Source organism: Neophocaena asiaeorientalis, unplaced genomic scaffold (genome assembly GCF_003031525.2).
Source record: "Neophocaena asiaeorientalis asiaeorientalis breed wild unplaced genomic scaffold, Neophocaena_asiaeorientalis_V1.1 scaffold36, whole genome shotgun sequence".
In the NCBI taxonomy this organism is placed as follows: domain Eukaryota; kingdom Metazoa; phylum Chordata; class Mammalia; order Artiodactyla; family Phocoenidae; genus Neophocaena; species Neophocaena asiaeorientalis.
Genome location: NW_020174149.1, coordinates 2138827 through 2156296, shown reverse-complemented (window position 1 = coordinate 2156296; position 17470 = coordinate 2138827). Strand labels below are relative to the sequence as shown.

Below are 17470 nucleotides of genomic sequence, written 5' to 3'. Positions count from 1 at the left end.
AGAGATTCTTGATTTCTCTTTTCCTTGTTCTATCTTTGAATAATGAGGGAACTGAGAAGACTGAAAATATTTAATAGACTTAGATTCCTGTTCCTTTTATGATAAAGTTTAAACTTGCCAGATTTGCAATTAAAATTTTTCCATTGGTTCTTTTATTTTTCAGATTAAGGCTCAATAACTGTTTTGGGCAATTTTAACATTGTGTGTGTGTGTGTGTGTGTGTGTGTGTGTGAGAGAGAGAGAGAGAGAGAGAGAGAGAGATGGAATTAATTCCTGTGATTTGGTTTTTGAACTGACGTTTAAAAAATTTACTCCCCAAATATTTATTGAGGATCTACTACAGGCAGGCACTATCTGACTTCTTATGATACATCAATGAATTAAAAAAAAAAACAAATTTGTTTCTTCATGGGGCTTATGTTCTAGTAGATAGACAAAAACATAATAAAGGATAAATTATTTAGTATATTAGAAGGTGGGAAGTACTATGGAAAAGAAAAGAAAAAATTATAGCATGGTGATGGACATTGGGAGTGCCGGGGTTGTAGGGAACATAGGTTGTAATTTTTAATAGGGTGATCCAATAGGCCTCACAGAGAAGGTGACATTGGGAAAAGCTTGAAGGCAGTGGGAAGTGAGCCAGGCTCTTCTGTGGAAGAGCCTTTCTGGAGGAGAGAACAGTTGATACAATGACTCCAAGGCTAGAGCATGACTGTCAAGTTTGAGTAACAAGACGACTACTCCAAAGAAGGTGGGTGATGGAGGATCTCAGTGAAAACTGTATTGGGGGCTTTCCCAGTGAAGTTATTTGAAAGTGTCCATATCTCTGGCGGTATTTTCAGTTTCATTATATGTTCTCAAAGGATTGTATTATCTCACCAAAGAAGACCGCACAAATTTTCAGTTGAGTGGCTGAATGTAATGCATCTACCACCCCCAGTGTACATTTCCCCCAATGTATTGCACTTGGACTCTTCTTTGCAAGAGGGTATTACTTTGGTGCACTTAAATGTACTTCTCTTTTATGTTTATACATGCATGGCTATGGATCACTCTTTCTGCAGGATGTTTTATCCTGTGTAGTTGGTAGATATTTTTAGTGCTAGCCTGCCATAAAGCTTACAAAGTAACACATAGTTTCTGCTGTGCCTAGTAGACGAGAGGCATACTTCCAAGTCATCTTTGAACGTATCCTATTTCACAAATGGAGGAAATAGGTCTAAATTGCACTAAGAGAGTTCTGTTAGCTATTGAAGAGGGGAAAGAAGATGATTCAGCATTGGGACAAACTACAGTTAGAGGTTGAGGAACTGTCTCAAAAACATGCAAAACAGGCTCAGCAATCATTTTTTCAAGATGGTTTTGAGTAGATGTTTTCTCATAGGTGGGAACTGAATCACATAACTCATTGAGGTTCCCTAAAGCTCAAAGTTCCATCCTTCTCCCTCTGAACTATAGATAATACACATTTCAAGTCATGTAGCCAAGTGGCTACAAACTCACCAACAAATGTTGATTGAATAAAATGAGCACAGGGACACAGGTAAGAACTTTTTAAGGAATAGAGTGCATATGCTGGTAAAGGTTTTACCCTCTGTAACAGTGATAGTGCCTATAAACTACTGGAGAACTAACAAAGAACCCAATAAAATAATGGGTTTAACTGACGGTATGAAAGCAACCTTTGTTAGGGTTATATTCCTGAGAACTAGCAATACTTCCCATTTTGGGCTAATTTACAGTTTGCAACTCCATCTTATTGTCAGATAAGAGTTGTCAGATTTGTTTTAAATTTGTAAGTGAGCATGGGCTTTGTGTCACACGAGGTACTGAATGCTGGGAATACAGAGGCACTTGGTCCAGAGTTGAGAATGGAGGGTGGTGTAGCTGGTGAGGCGTGGACCTCCAGGAGAGAGGAATAGAGGAACTGTCATCTGGAAGTGACAAGGGGGAAGCAAGAGTAATTCTGACTTCAGGACGTAACACAGAATTCTCGTCACGCACCCTCAGACTTCGGCTGCTCATGTGGTGTAATAATAAATAACATTGAGGGAACTAGACTGTTCTATATACTTTATAGGTATTCAGTCTTCTCAGCAATCCTCAGAAGTTGATACTGTTGTTCCCATTTACTAAATGGAGAAACGGAGGCACAGGGAGCTTAAATGACTTGCGCAAGATTGTTCAGTTTGGGAAGGGGTGAAATTTGAAACAGGAAATTTGGCTGCGGAATCTGGAGTCTTAGCCACTACCCTCTGCCGCTTTTCATAAGTAACTGCTCACGGTTCTAAAAGAGAGGGGATACTCTTCAGGACAAAAGAGTTTAGTACTACTGGATTATGTCACTGCCTTGTACAAGAGTAACATGTTTTACCAGACCATACAGATCTGTGGGCAGGGGTTGTATCTTTCATAACATCCGCTATGGTCCTCATGGAGTCCTGAGCACAGGTAGGGTTCAGGACGTGATGGTGGTGAGGGAGGGGATGGGACCTGCAGGGGAAGCCAGAGAAGGACAGAAAGGATGGCTTGGCGGCAGTTTGCTGATCTAGGGAACATTTTGGTCAGGAGGCTTTGCCAGGAGGCAGCTTCCCAGAAGCTCAGTGGGGTAGTTCAGGGTGACGACGTACACACTTCTCAGAAGTAAAGACATTCTCCCATTTTCTCCCAAAAAGACATTTCAATTAATAAGTGAATTGAAAAGTGACTTCTGTGTTACTTCAAAGTATTCATTTGCTTCAGAGCAACAAGAAGTAAAAAGAAACAAACAAACAAAAGCTGTTATAAAACGAACAGAAAGAAAGGCTGTGCCCAGAATTTTTCCTTTATAAAAGAGAATCAGGATATCTTGTAGGGATCCTTTCTTTAACCCAGTGTGTCAGAGGCACAGAGGCCTCGTTAAACTGCCGTAATTTGCCCCCGATAGAGGCAACTATAGAGTTTGGTTTATTCAGCTTTATGTCAAAACACATCAACAGCATAGAAGCCTGTGTCATGTATGGAACATTGAAAACAGTTCAGTGCCCCTGCATGCTTACTCTTTTGTTAAGGCAGAGAGTTTAAACAGAGGGAAGTATGAATGGCTCTAATCAAGCTATTGGCTCCCAAGCTCCACTGACGCGCCTTCACAAGGTTGTGGCTCCCTGTGATCCTATCTGTGAATCTTTTTTGTTTTTTGGATCTTTTGTTTTTGGTGGTGTTGTTTTGGTCACACCACACGGGTTGTGAGATCTTAGTTCCCCGACCAGGGATTGCACCCAGGCCCTCAGCAGTGAAAGCACCAAGTCCTAACCACTGGACACCAGGGAATTCCCTGCCCTTTGTTTCTAACACAGAGGAGGTCAAGTTCCATCAACCTTTGACATGATACTGTTCCTATCAAGAGCCGAGTTCATGCCAGTGAAGAAAAGAGTGGTCAGACCTGGATTTTCTTTCTTTTTATTCAGACACAAAGTCATAACAATAGTTAGAAATGTCCGAAGTTTTGTCTTGGTTTTTTCTTGTAATGAAGACATATTTCAGGCCTAAGGGATAGTCTACATTTGATTCTGACTTTACATCACTAGACACTGTTACCTTGTCCTAGGTCTAGAGACCCTCCAGTGAGGATTTATATCCTGTCTCCATTTTAGAGCAGCAGTTATTCCTTCTATTAGATCTTTTTAGAGTTGAACTCACCAGCACTACAGAGTTTACTTGTTTTAAGTAGTAATTATTTTCTAGGTTACAGCTGACTACAAGCTATTCCTGCCATGATGTATACACAGGTATGCACACACATGCACGTGCGAGCATTATTGGATGTACAATGGATAAAGTGACTTGGTTTGGTGAGGTTTTCTCTCTCTCTCAATAGCAGTATCTCTTAGAATTCCTGCTTTAAGAGATTATTTACAATGTATTTTTAAAAGGCATTTCACTTTTCTAGGGAAAGTGTTTAGTGCTAAGGATTAAGTAACATGATTGATCTACTTATTGCAAGGGGCAGTAGTCACTAGTGCCAATAAATAATGGAAGTGCAAGGAAAAGTAATGTCTAGAGTTTTTTCATTACTCTTGTCCAACAGAGTAATTTCATTATTTTGCTACCCCTTAGATATTTCCTAGTAGCGTGTTTGAAAATTTTTACTCTTTAATTTCTTTAGATTCAGATGCTTTTGAAGTCCATATCCCAGAAAAACTATAGATCTGATACATGTAATGCAGCACATTTAACAAAAATTTTCTCATTGGGTATTCGCTTTCTAATAAACATGCATCATGAATGGATTCTTTCAATTTCCCTATAATTAAAGGGCAAGGAGTTACCCTTCAAAGCAGCTTGGAGACACCAGCTGGTAGTATGCGGAAGCCCATCAATTTAAGAATTTGGGGGCAGATTCATGTCATACTAAATCTCTGTAGCAGATTCTTGCTATGTTCTAACCTATGCATGCATTGAAAGATTCCATATTTCTGAGACATGGTTTCCTTAGGGATGGCTGGTAATCTGCATGCTTGCTCTTAATTGGTCAAGTTCTCTCTCTCTCTCTCTCTCTCTCTCTCTCTCTCTCTCTCTCACACACACACACACACACACACACACACACATATCCATTCCTTCCTTCATTTCATAATTGTGGTAATTGAGATAACTGGTGTGTTCTTCCAACCAATCTTCATTCTAGCTACTTGGGAAATCCCCAAAAATAAATAGATATTTTTGCAAGGTTTGTGTCTCATTTTGTGTCCCAGTAAAGAAAGCCTTTGGTGGGTGACTGTCAAGTTACAGATAAAAAAATATCTTTTGAAGATCCTTGATATAAGAGACTTATTGCCTTTTTCTTCTTTTTCTTTTAAGCAGGAGCTTTGCTCTTGCAGTATTTTACTAAGATTATTTCTCGACTGTGTTCTTGGAAAACTCTTGGACAGTTGAGATACTAAAGAAAGAATCTGCTCCTTCTAAGGTTTAGTATGCATGTGTATATATGTATATGTGTGAGCAGAAAGTCTTCTATAATTATGTAGTTTTAGTTCTAGGAGAGAAAAAACTTTCTTACCCTATGTAAATTTGTTTCTTAAAGAAAATACTGTGGAATTCTTACATGTCAGCTATTTATCATGGCATTTTGGTCAGTGATAGCCATGATTTTTCTTTCTTCAAACACTGGGAGCTGGCCCTTTCACGGAAGTGAGCCTTAACTCTCAGATGCCTCTAATATCTATATAAGGAAGGTGAAATTAAGCAAGCAAGCAGACAAAGACCCATTGCCTTAACAACTGGGTGAAGTGAATGTTGATGTGAAGAACTCACCATTCTTAATTTTCTTCTTTAGACTTGGCCTATTTCTGATGTTGCCTCCAGGAAAGACTGTGACCCAGCTGGCAGAGATGACACTTATTTCCAGGCCTGCTTTTCTTTTTATTTTTTTAAACAAATTTTATTTATTCATTTTATATCTTTTGGCTGCGCCGTGCAGCATGTGGGATCTTATTCCCTGACAAGGGATCGAACCCACGCCCCCTGCACTGGAAGCGCGGAGTCTTAACGACTGCACCACCAGGGAAGTTCCAGACCTGCTTTTAAAATCATCCGATTTAGAGCTGAACTGACTAGTTATTCATTTGATAATATAATAGCTTAACTGCTTTTCCCCTCCTCTGTTCTTTTTACCTGTGTTTTATTTAACTCTCAGTAGTTACATTATTCTTTGCAACAAGATTTTATATACTCTTTCACCATAAACAAAAATATAAGGTGTTTTTCTCACAGCATTCTATAATTCATACCATTTTCAGTTCACCTTTGGGGAAAAACAGGATGAAGCATAGAAAGTTTTAGTAACTCCAAAAATCAAATGTCAAGTCAGCAGTGAGGCCGGGAAGACCTGTAATTTTTCTCCCAAGCCTTTCTTGCATTAAGGTAGAGTATCTGTTTCCCAGGGCTGGTTCATCTGAGGGGTTTTGTCTGCTGATTTTGTTGCATCCAAACGTTGGAGTTCCTTGCACTCAGATTAAATTACAGCTCAATATGACTACATATGGTATTATTCTCAGGATGCTAAAGATCATAAAGGTCTGCTCCAACTTTCAGGCTTCTGAGAGAAAGTGTTTTCTTGTTCAGGCCCAAAATGAAGGCCTAGTAATGGGCGGTTAATAGCCAGGATGATGGAGAGACTGATGTATCAGAAGATAGCAGAGCATAAATAGGTAATGAGGCTGCCTGACTTCCTGAATGGAGAGGAGGAAATCAGAGCTGAAGCCAGTGTTGGCCCAGCCCCTCCACCTCCATTTTGTTGGAGCAGGGGCCACTGGAGAGAGGGGTCCTCTGCCGCTAGGAATCACAGAGTCGAGGGCTTTCAGTGACGTCAGAAGTGGAAACTCAGCAAGGCAAATTCACAGAATGCCTCTCACCTAAGAAAAGCCTTTTTTTTTTTGGCAGTGTATGTGGCTTCACCTAGGGCTCCTGGCTGCTGAGATCTATATGACATAATCTCTGTCCTTGGGTAATACATCCCCAAACAGGCGCATGTCCACAACAGTGGAACACGTTTACATCAATTGTAAAAATTTTTGCTTCAAATAATAGCAAGAACCGGCATTTGAATTATAGAGCAAGTGTGACTAGAGAGGAATTCCATGGGAATTGGTTACTCATTAGCCTGACATGGTTAGCTCTTTAAAAATTCCCGTGGGAGTTACAATCTATTGCTCCTTGTCCTTCCTTTTTTTTCTAATAGTGTGTTGAGAGTCTGCTGTGTGCAAAATAGTGTGCTAAGGTGCTTGTAGAGATGTTTCTTGGCCCTCACTTAATTTATCTAGGGAGGCCACCAGATGGAATCCCTTTTACCTCCTTTTTTGGCCTTCTCTTACTCTCCCTCTCTATTTTTTTTAAACCTTTTTTTTCTTTTTTTACATCTTTATTGGGGTATTAATTGCTTTACATGGGTGTTAAAGTCCCCTACTATGAATGTGTTACTGTAGATTTTCCCTTTTATGGCTGTCAGTATTTGCCTCATGTATTGAGGTGCTCCTATGTTCGGTGCATAAATATTTACAATTGTTTTATTTTCCTCGTGGATCGATCCCTTGATCATTATGTAGTGTCCTTCTTTGTCTCTTCTAATAGTCTTTATTTTAAAGTCTATTTTGTCTGATATGAGAATTGCTACTCCAACTTTCTTTTGGTTTCCATTTGCGTGGAATATCTTTTTCCATCCCCTCACTTTCAGTCTGTATGTTTCTCTAGGTCTGACGTGGGTCTCTTGTAGACAGCATATATATGGGTCTTGTTTTTGTATCCATTCAGCCAATCTGTGTGTTTTGGTGGGAGCATTTAATCCATTTACATTTAAGGTAATTATTGATATGTATGTTCCTATTCCCATTTTCTTAATTGTTTTGTGTTTGTTATTATAGGTCTTTTCCTTCTCTTGCGTTTCTTGCCTAGAGAAGATCCTTTAGCATTTGTTGTAAAGCTGGTTTGGTGGTGCTGTTTTTTTTTAACTTTTAAGACTTTTATTATTTTGGTTGAACACAACAACAAAATTCAAGCAGTAAATTGTCAAAAGAACATATTTTACTTGCAAGAAATATAGGGGAATTCAATAAGTAGATCATCAGTTTCAAAGCTAAACATATTTTGTCGTAAATTGTGAAGATAAGGGAAAGGAGCTATTGTTTATTGAACATCTATCATCTCAAAGCTTTTTACATCCATTTCTTATTGTTTCCAGGTTAAAGAGTACATTTCTTTCATGGTTTTATACTAGTGGTTCTGAACCCTTGGCCACCCCTCAGAATCACGCGTAGCTCTTTAAAAAATATTGATGCCCGGGATCCATCCCAGACTAAAAGAATTAGAATCTCTGAGTTTGGGGCCCAGTCAGTGGTATTTTTAAAAAAGCTTCCTGAGCAAGGCTAATATGCAATCAGGATTGAGAACCACTGGTTTGGAAGTTCTATGGCATTTGGGGTTCCAGCCTGTTCTCCCACAATAGATGCCTCACATCTTCTGTCTCAGGAATATAGCATTTCCTACAATCCCTGAGTGTGTTGAGTTTCTCATTTTTGTGCCTTTGTAGGGTCTTTTACCAGGAGTGCTTTCCCCTGCATTCTTGGTCTGAGGAGTACTTCCCCAACTCTCTGTAATCCTGTAGTCAGATGGCTGCTGTTATACCTTGTACATATATCTATTATTGGACTTTCAAATATTTTGTAATAATTTGTGTAGCAGCTCCCCTTTTTGACTGTGAGTTTCCTGGGTGTAGGGGCCATGTGTGACTGTTCTGGGTATCCCCAGAGCCTGGTGTATTTCCTGAGGTATGGTCAGTGCTCCATAAAGGTTGAATGGATTGTAACTTATCCTTTAGTTTTCACAATAAAGCTACAGAGTGTGTATTATTATTTTTGGTCTTTTAGAGACAAGGACTTTCAGTTCAGAGACATTAAACAATTTGCCCTAGTTTGTTCCATTAATAAATGGAAGACCCAGAATTCAAACCCAGTTCTGCCTGGCTTTAAAGGCTATGCTTTTTTGTTTTCTTTCATTTTGTTTAAAAATGTCCTGTTGCTGGACACTGTTTGGTTCTTGCAATACTAAATATAGAAGGTTGGATTTTAAGAGCCTTTTTGTTAAAGGTAATATGTAAATTAAATTCAATATATGCTACAGATTATGACAACTATGGACATGATTGAGTTGACCACATGAAAAGAGGGAGACATTTAACATAGAGTCATATATATACAATTATGAATAGAAAACACTAATGCTCTTACATATGTATTGTGCTAATTTATGTATTAGGTAGATCTATTTGGTAGAATCCTCTGTTAAAAAAGGCCATTGTTATACAATTCTGCTTCAGTAAGTTCCATATCATAAGTAACAGACAGGGGAAAACAATATTGTTGATGTGGCTACAGGAAATTCTAGAATGAGGAATCTTAATAGGTTGTAGTATCAGTCTGTTTGAACTGTTTTGTCAGAAGTCCACATAAGGCAATGGAGTAATTACAGTCAGGTTATGGTGATTTTTCAGTTGCCTTGTCTGATGTAGAAGACCAGGGAAAATAGTTAAAAGTAATTATTGGTATTTTGTTTTTTACTGAGCTCAAAGTATTCGATACCAGGAATTACACTTGTAGTTTTTAAAAACTAAGTAGAAGCAATCAAATGGCAAAGAAGAATTTAGGATGCAGAATAGCTAAATATTCTGTTACATACATTGAAGACTTCGTTTTAATTATGTAAATTATTTTCAGAATTATCCTATTGTATAATACTGTTTGGCAATACTCCCACGCCACTGATATTCATTGATTCATTATTCAGGTTGGGCTTAATTAAAAACCCAAACTACCTGTCTTTCTCCTTGTGTCAAAGTTCTGATTCTACCATGACAGTTTTAGTGTCATCTTTGCTTTAAAAAAAGGTTGTAAGGACTTCCCTGGCCGTCCAGTGGTTAAGACTTCGCCTTCCAATGCAGGGTGCGGGTTCGATACTTGGTCGGGGAGCTAAGATCCCACATGCCTGGCAGCCAAAAAAAAAAAGCCAAAAACGTAAAACAGAAGCAACATTGTAACAAATTCAATGAAGACTTTAAAAATGGTCCACATCAACAACAACAAAATCTTTTAAAAAAAAAAAAAGGTTGTAAGTAAGACAAGCTTGAAAAATTCATTTATATCTGCTCTTTGTAATATGTAGGGTTGCTCTAGTTCATGGCTCTAGGAGATGTGAGGAGAAAAAGACAAGTTGTCAAGAAGTAAAATGCATAAGGAGCTTGAGGGTTATATTAACTTCACATTTAAATTTCAACTATTGCCCATGGATAATAAAGAGGCCTCAATCTGGGGATTGTATCAGGTTCTTCTGGTCCTAAAATTCTATGATTCATTTTTGAAATTTAAATTATCCTTATGTAATTATATTGATTTATTAAGTTTTCTTGCCATCTCGATAGTTATTTTATATTTTTGCCTTTTTCTCCCTCAATCTTTTTTCACAGCTATGATCAAAATCAGCCTCACTGCTTAAAACACACACACTTTACCATACCTGTTTAATTTTTTTCCTTAAAAAATGGATTTCCATGTGTATTGTAAAGTATAATGCTTAATTTCTAAGGTTGTGCTTTGTGTCAGGTGTGATAATGTTATTGACTTTTCTGATGAAGTCAGAGTTCCAAAGATTGTTTTTCATGGTTTGATTTTCTTCTAACTGCTCTAGAAGTGCTCTTTAGAACCCAGTAAAACCTGCAAGCACCTCCAAACTGCAGAATGATAGCAAAGATGAAGCATTATGGAAGAGGCCTGCCAGGAGGTGAAATGCTGCCCTACTACCAAACAGGGTGATTTGGAAATGACATTTACCCACATGCCTCAGTTTCCTTATTTGTAAAATAAGGATGTGTATTATATGACCTCTAGGTTATTCTAGGGTAACAAAGCATTTGGTTAATAGATTTTAAAATCACAAGTCATTCTTATATAGTAATTTGAAAAAATGCATTTGTGCAAAATAATTTTCAAATGTCTCTAAGAGCCATTACTACCTTTTAATCTTCTTAATAATCTTCTTAATAAATATTAGATATCTAATAAATAATAACTAATATTAGTTAATAGATATTAGAATTTGGCGGGTCAGTATATGTTAGGCACTCCCCCACCAAAATAAAGAGGAAAATCCTGATTAGACTAGTTCTCTCTTCTTAAACATTTTCTTTTCTTTTGAGCTAAGAAGGTAAGGTCTAAGATTAAGGTGTTGAATAATAAGCTGGATTGTTAATTGCATGAGTTCAGTGTAATTCTACTTAATTTATAATTTCTCCAAGATAACCTAAAGAAGTAAATATGTTTCTGCTCTTCAGCCGACTTGTTAAGTCAGACATTTGGGGATGGCAGGTGCCTGAATGGTAGATGACCATCCAGAATGCAAGGAAACCAAGCTAACATGTATTTTCGTGATTACTACTGCAAATTTGTTTTGGCTGGGAAGTCCTATGTTTGGAGTTGATCCTTTTGCCTTCATGAGTGTCAGTTCTACTGGTGCAGGTGCCTTGGTTTTAACCCAGCCACGGAGGAAAATGACATTGAACACTGATGCAATCAACTCGTTATTGGAGTTGCTTTTCTAAATGTTCAGGGACATTGCCAGTGATGCTGTATTAGTTTCCCATTGCTGCTGTAACACGTTATACCACAAACTTAATGTCATAAAACAACTAAAATGAATTTTCTTACAGTTCTAGAGGTCAGAAGCCTGAATTAGGTCTTAAAAGGCTAGAATGAAGGTGTTCTCAGGGCTGTGCTCCTTTTGGGGGCTTTAGGGGAAAATTGTTCCTTGTTTCTTCCAGTTTCTGGGGGCTGCCAACATTCCTTGGCATGTGGCCTTTTCCTAACCTCATTTTAATCTCTACTTCCATCATCACATCTCCTTCTGTGACTCTGATCCTTATAAGACTCTGGTGACTACATTGGGTCCACCTGGATAATCCAGTATACTCTCCCCATCTCAGGGTCCCTAACTTTATCACATCTGCAAAGTCCCTTTTGCTGTGTGAGGTAACATGTTCACAAGTTCCAGAGATTAGAGTGTGGTCATCTTTGGGGCCGTCAGTCTGTCTGCCATAGATCCCTTCTAATCATCCAGATGTCATCTCCTCAGAGAGGCCTCCATACCACCTAGAACCCTGTCTACCCTGGTTACCTGTTTACCCTGTTTTATTAAATCTGAGAATAATGTATTTATATTCTAAGTTTATTTTTTATCTAATTGTTCATTTTCTGTCATTTTATTTGTCACTTTCTATCTCCTTCCCCTAGAAGATAAGCCCCACTAGAGCGGAAACATGATCAGTCTTCTTCATCTTGCCCCCCAGATCAGAAGAGTTCCCAGCACTTGGTAGACTCTCAGAAGATGTTTGTTGAATGAGTCAATCTGTATACAGTCTAAGGAAGCCTTCCTTACATTAAAACAATATTAATATAATCCCGTTCCTATTACTATCAATAATGCAAACATTTTTCACTAACGGCAGTTAAACATGCTGTCAATAGATTTTCTGTTGAATTTACATAATGGGTTTCTCCTTGGGAAATGGATGAGATCAATAAAGTAAAATACCAGATGTAAACTGAAGCTGCAGGAAAAAGAAAATATAAGAATTAGACAGAATTAATGCAAACAGTAAATATCTTGCTAAAAAAGAATAGTAATGTTTTTTGATCTAGGCTGTAATCATGATGCCGTGATGAATAACATGTGTCCTCTGGCATGTTCACAATAAATGCTGAGAAAGAATGGAGGAGAGAGAGGTTCTTTTTAATTGAGACAGAGCTTTCCTCAGGCTGTTCCCAAACATGGTTGTTAGCACTTCAGGAAACTCAAAGAGCTTTTAGAGAAAAGAAATTATCCATTGAGGTGGCATTAAGAACAACTTGATGGAAGGATGGCATTTCTGTAAGCAGGTAATTTATAGCTGTGTAATTGTTGTTCATGTGTGCATCCAGGTGATTGATCAAACAAACCCTCAAATGAGTCAGTCAGTCAGGAAATACTTATTGAATACCTGATGCTGGTCAGTACTGAGGCCCTCATATCAAAATAAACCGTATTGAGGAAGAGGAGAGAAGGAAGCTAAAAGGGTTTGGGAAGACTTCCTGGGAGAGGAAAGTTTGGATTGAATTGTGTCCCCTCCAGAATTTATATATTGAAGCCCTAATGCTAATGGGACTGTATTTGGTGACAGGGTCTTTAAAGAGGTAATTAGATTAAATGAAGTTGTAAGGGTGGATGCTAATCCAATATGACTGATATCCTTAGGGGAGAGAGAGAGAGAGAGAGAGAGAGAGAGAGAGAGAGAGAGACCTGGGGTACACATGCATAGAGAGGAAACCATGTGGCCATCTGCAAGCCAAGGAGAGAGGCCTCAGGAGAAACCAAATCTGCCAACACCTTGAGCTTGGACTTCCAGCCTACCGAACTGTGAGAAAGCAAATTTCTGTTGTTTACGTCATCCGGTCTGTGGTACTTTCTTATGGTAGCCCGGGTAGACTAATACAAAAAGGAACTTGATCTAAGTCTTGAAGGATGAATAGGGCCATTTCTGGGAAATGGCCATGGTGAAGATCACTACCCCAGGGTCTGGTTTGGAAAAGCACAAGTGATGAATGAAAGCTATAGAAAGAGTTGGAATGCACATAGTTTGTGGAATTAAAGAGTAGAAGAGAGAACTGAGTGTGAATGGGATATGGGTGGGTCCTTGGGAACTTGTGTGCTGTTATGTCTGGGGTGGGGGGAGGTGATTGTGGAGGATCTTGATATGCAGAGAGAGAAAGTTTGTATTTGATGTAGTAGAAAATATAGGACTTACATTTGGGGTTTTGGTAAGGAGTCAGTTTTAGGAAAATCAGGGAGGATATGAACTGTGGCAGATATGAAATAAAGAGTAAAGTGTGGATCCAAGAACCATCATAAAAAGAAAAAAGAAGCCAGAATCTGGTGATAACCTGGGTGTTAATTGGGAAGAGTGAAGAGTTAGGGTTGGATGTTTAATGAGGCTAAGAAGTATCCAGATAGTTCTTCATTCTTGCGGTTTCACGAGGATTGGAATGTGTTAGCAACTGAGGTGTGGCATTCTCCCACTCCCACTTATTTCAAAGATTTTTAAATGGAAAGGTTATCCTTTGTTTCCAGAAAGCTTTATGATTATTAAGCACTCTCCTTTCTCCTGATACCATAGGTTAATGAGTGTGAAAATCCTAGGTATGATTGAGGTGCCCTTTGTGCCCCACAGAATCCTAGAATGTCCCTTCCTAAGATGCGTTGGTTCTCGGGGAGCAGCACGACCATCTGCCTCACTTGCTACATAAATACAGTTGCTCAGATGGTTTATATCTCTAAAATAGTGTATGTTTGCTTTTCTCACTGCAGGAATTATACATGTTTATTGTAGAAATTTTGGATACTATAGACAAATATGAACCAAAAAATTTATAGTTCTACTGCTCAGGTATAGCTACTGTTAATATGGGAAGTCAAAATAAATAGTTCTGCTTCCTTCCTCCTTTCTTTTCAGTTATTACATGTGGTTATTCAATACGCTAATATTAATGTTATTGGTAACACTGTATGTTTTTTAGAGTCCCTTGTGATTTTCTCTGGGAGTCCCTAGATTGGCATAGGAAACAGTGATTTTTTTCCCAATAAACTTTAGATGGGTGATGTTTGCAGTAGATGGGCAGAGGCTCAGTTTTTCTCTTAGGAAATTGTGGAAACCTCTATGAAATTACATTTGGTAAATTAGAACTGAACTATTACTTTGAAAGTATGTATTTGAGATAGGATGAAAAGGGTTTTTTAGAAGTTTAGATGTCCTCCTTGTAAATAGATCACATTCATCATCTTAATTTACTCTTGTATTGAACATATTTTCCCTATTTCTTTTTTAATCTACAAAGCTTAATTTTAAAGGAGTCAGTCATCTAAAACAGAATGAAATGTAGTTCAGTCTTCTTGGAAATGAAATGTTTAACCACTTGAGATAAAGCAGAAAGGGAGGGTACTTGCCCTTCTTGATTAAGTGGTACTTTACTTTAGATTAGTGAATAGCTTCTAAGAAGGTGCAAATTTTACTCTGTTTTTATTTAATTTCTATGTTGAACTGTTTTTCTAATTTATTATAAAACTTTCAAATGATCATGAGAAGTGCTTATCATTTGATCTCTATGGCTGAATAATAAATACCTTTTATCTTTCTGATATTGCAGTTGACTCACGTTGACCAGGCAAGCTTCCTGCTGGGTGCCTTTGGAACATCGTTTATTCTTGATGTCCTGTTAAATCAGTAAGTTTTTCTTGAGCTGCACTCACTGTTTTCAGATACACATTGAATCCAGTTTCTTATCCTGCTGTAAAATTTTTTTTCTTAGTATATTTTACTTTGTTTTCTAATATCAGTTAAATACTATATTTAAAACTATTGTATCTATTGACTGTAAGTTATAAAGTCTGGTAAATAACAGAAAATGGGTATCCGCTTGAACTTGAACAACTGTAACAGCTTTAAGAATGTAAAATTGAGGGAAAGATTTACTCCAATATTTTGCATAAAGATATAGATGACCTAAGTTCCTATGAATGACAATAAATTATGAAAATAATACTTTGAGTATTAAAACATCTTTCTTAAGAACAGCAGAAAAGGTAAGTTACCCTTTTTGCTCAGTGAGTCGGGGGACTGGTTGCATGATAGTGTGATTCCAAATGATGCCATTAGATGCTTTGATTTGGGAGTTGAGTTTTGTAAGGTTTAAGGTACTGGAATTATTCTGTAAATACTATATAATTTTGGAAATTGTCATTACCTAGAATTTTAGGTTTGGGATAGTAGAGTTTTAAGTTTGGGAGTGGCTTTTGATAAATCACTGGATTTAATCTCTTCCCTCTGGGTTAGTATCTAAGAAGTCTTACAGGACATTTAGTTGTCTATTACTTTTTAAAAAAAGCATTAGTATCCCACTTCTTATCCTGGGCAAGCAGGAAGAGACCAGGGCTCTGTCAGCCAGTGTTTCTGAGCTGAGCAGCACTGGACCACAGCTTTGCTGAAATCAGCTATGCAACAACTTAGGAAGAAAGTTTGAGGCCAGGAGGACAGTATGGTAGACCGAGAGTGAGAACTAGAGGCTAGTTTGTCTACCGTGGGGAATCAGCCAGGTGGAAGACTCTGAGTTAATAAAAAAAAGGATGCAAGAGGCAGTTCTTAGAGCTGTACTATCTGGGTAGGTAGCCACTAGCCTCTTGCGGCTGTTTAAATTAAAATTAAATAATTAAAATAAAATAAAAAATTCTGTTTCTTAGTTGCATGAACCGCATTTCAAATGCTCAGTAGCCATGTGTAGGTAGTGGTTACCTTATAGGACAAGGCAGAACATTTCCAACATTGCAGAAAGTCCTGTTGCACAGTGCTGGTTTAGAGATTTCCTTTGAGGAAAGGGCACATGTGCACTATTGAGATTATTGAGCGAGGTCAATCAGTATTCAGGAGAATTCACTTCTTCCTTTTAGATTTTAGTCTATGTTTAATAGATTAATTTAATAATTAATTTTACTAGTATCCTAATTTTTCTGGAATTTATTTACAAAGTTGTCATCATACCATAGTTAATTGTTTTAGTGTTTAAGTTATATATTAGTTTATTTTTTAATTAAGCTGCCTTGTAGGTAGGTACATTTTGTAAGTAGTGCTTCCCTCTCCCCACATTTTTGTTTCACAAACAATTTAAATACTGAAAAGCATGTGTTAGATGGCAGTCTGTTATTTGGGTGATGTAACAATGGGAGTGTTTTGTTCTTTGATCATGCACATTTAAAAAATGTAACATAAGTTGTATTTCTACAATACTCATTAAAATAGTTTCTTACTTTTAAAATTTATGGCTTAGAACATAAATATTAGATGTTTTATACCACACTGTATTTTACCCTAATTTCATAGGGCGTGAATAAGATTGTGTTAATATGATCTGTATTTTATATTCCTGCTTGATGTAAATACCCTAAAATTTATGTTTGTATGACTCATTTCAGTTTTTCAGCAATTTTAATGTCATAAAGTTTTAAAAAACTCATTATGAAGGAATGCATGCTCCTTTGAAAAATAATGAAAGAGTAGAAAAACAATCTCATATAATTCTACCACTTAGACACTGATTGCCCTGTTTTAAGTTGTAACCCTCTCTGTGCTCACTTTCCCATACACCCTACTACCTATTCTCCCTTGCTTAATTTTTAAAATATTATCACAATTTAATATAAAGGTTGACTCATGAAATTGCCATTTTTGCAGGTCAAAAATTTGTTGACCATCATTGTCATATGGTCAACTAATTCTCTGTATTTTAATTTTTAATTTATTAAAAATTTTTTTTAATTTATTATTTTTTTATCTTTTTCCTCCATCTAGAATTTAAGCTCATTGAGGGCTGAGATGTTTTTTCATTTATTGTTGTATCCTTAGCCCAGAATAGGCACTAAATTCTAGGTTGGGAAGTCATATTGACTTAGAAACTAAAGGCTGGAATAGGCCAGGAGACAGAGGAGATGATGGATGAAGGTGGAGGCTGTCAACTGGGGAAGAGTGAAGCAGCAAAAAAGAAAGAGGGCAAATGTTTGGGGCTGGCTTCTAAAAAAGCTGAGCGTACACATCTAGGTATGATTTGGAAAGTCAGGTTCCTAGGTCTCTATTTCAATGACTCCTTTCCATTCCTTCAAATCATGGTTCTGCTAGATACCCGCTGCCTTGTTTTCTGGTTTCTGACATTTGTAATGCCTTGACTTTCAGTACCCCAAAGAAGAAAGGATATTTATTCATTCTGCCCAAGCCATGTCACTTCCTCTGGAGGAATCCAAGCACTATAGTTTTCTGTTCCTGAAGGGGAGACACATATGGCCATACTTATCAGAGCATGAAGCTTAGAATACT

General features: G+C 37.5%; 1 protein-coding gene across 3 annotated transcripts in view; it reads left to right on the top strand.

Annotated features, from left to right (window-relative positions):
- ADAM22 (ADAM metallopeptidase domain 22) overlaps positions 1 to 17470 on the top strand; it is a 232614-nt gene that overhangs the window by 19442 nt on the left and 195702 nt on the right. For all 3 annotated transcript variants that reach the window (XM_024755073.1, XM_024755072.1, XM_024755071.1), the window contains exon 3: positions 14757 to 14833. In XM_024755073.1, the coding sequence (XP_024610841.1) occupies positions 14757 to 14833 (77 nt within the window). The remainder of the gene's footprint in view (positions 1 to 14756; positions 14834 to 17470) is intronic.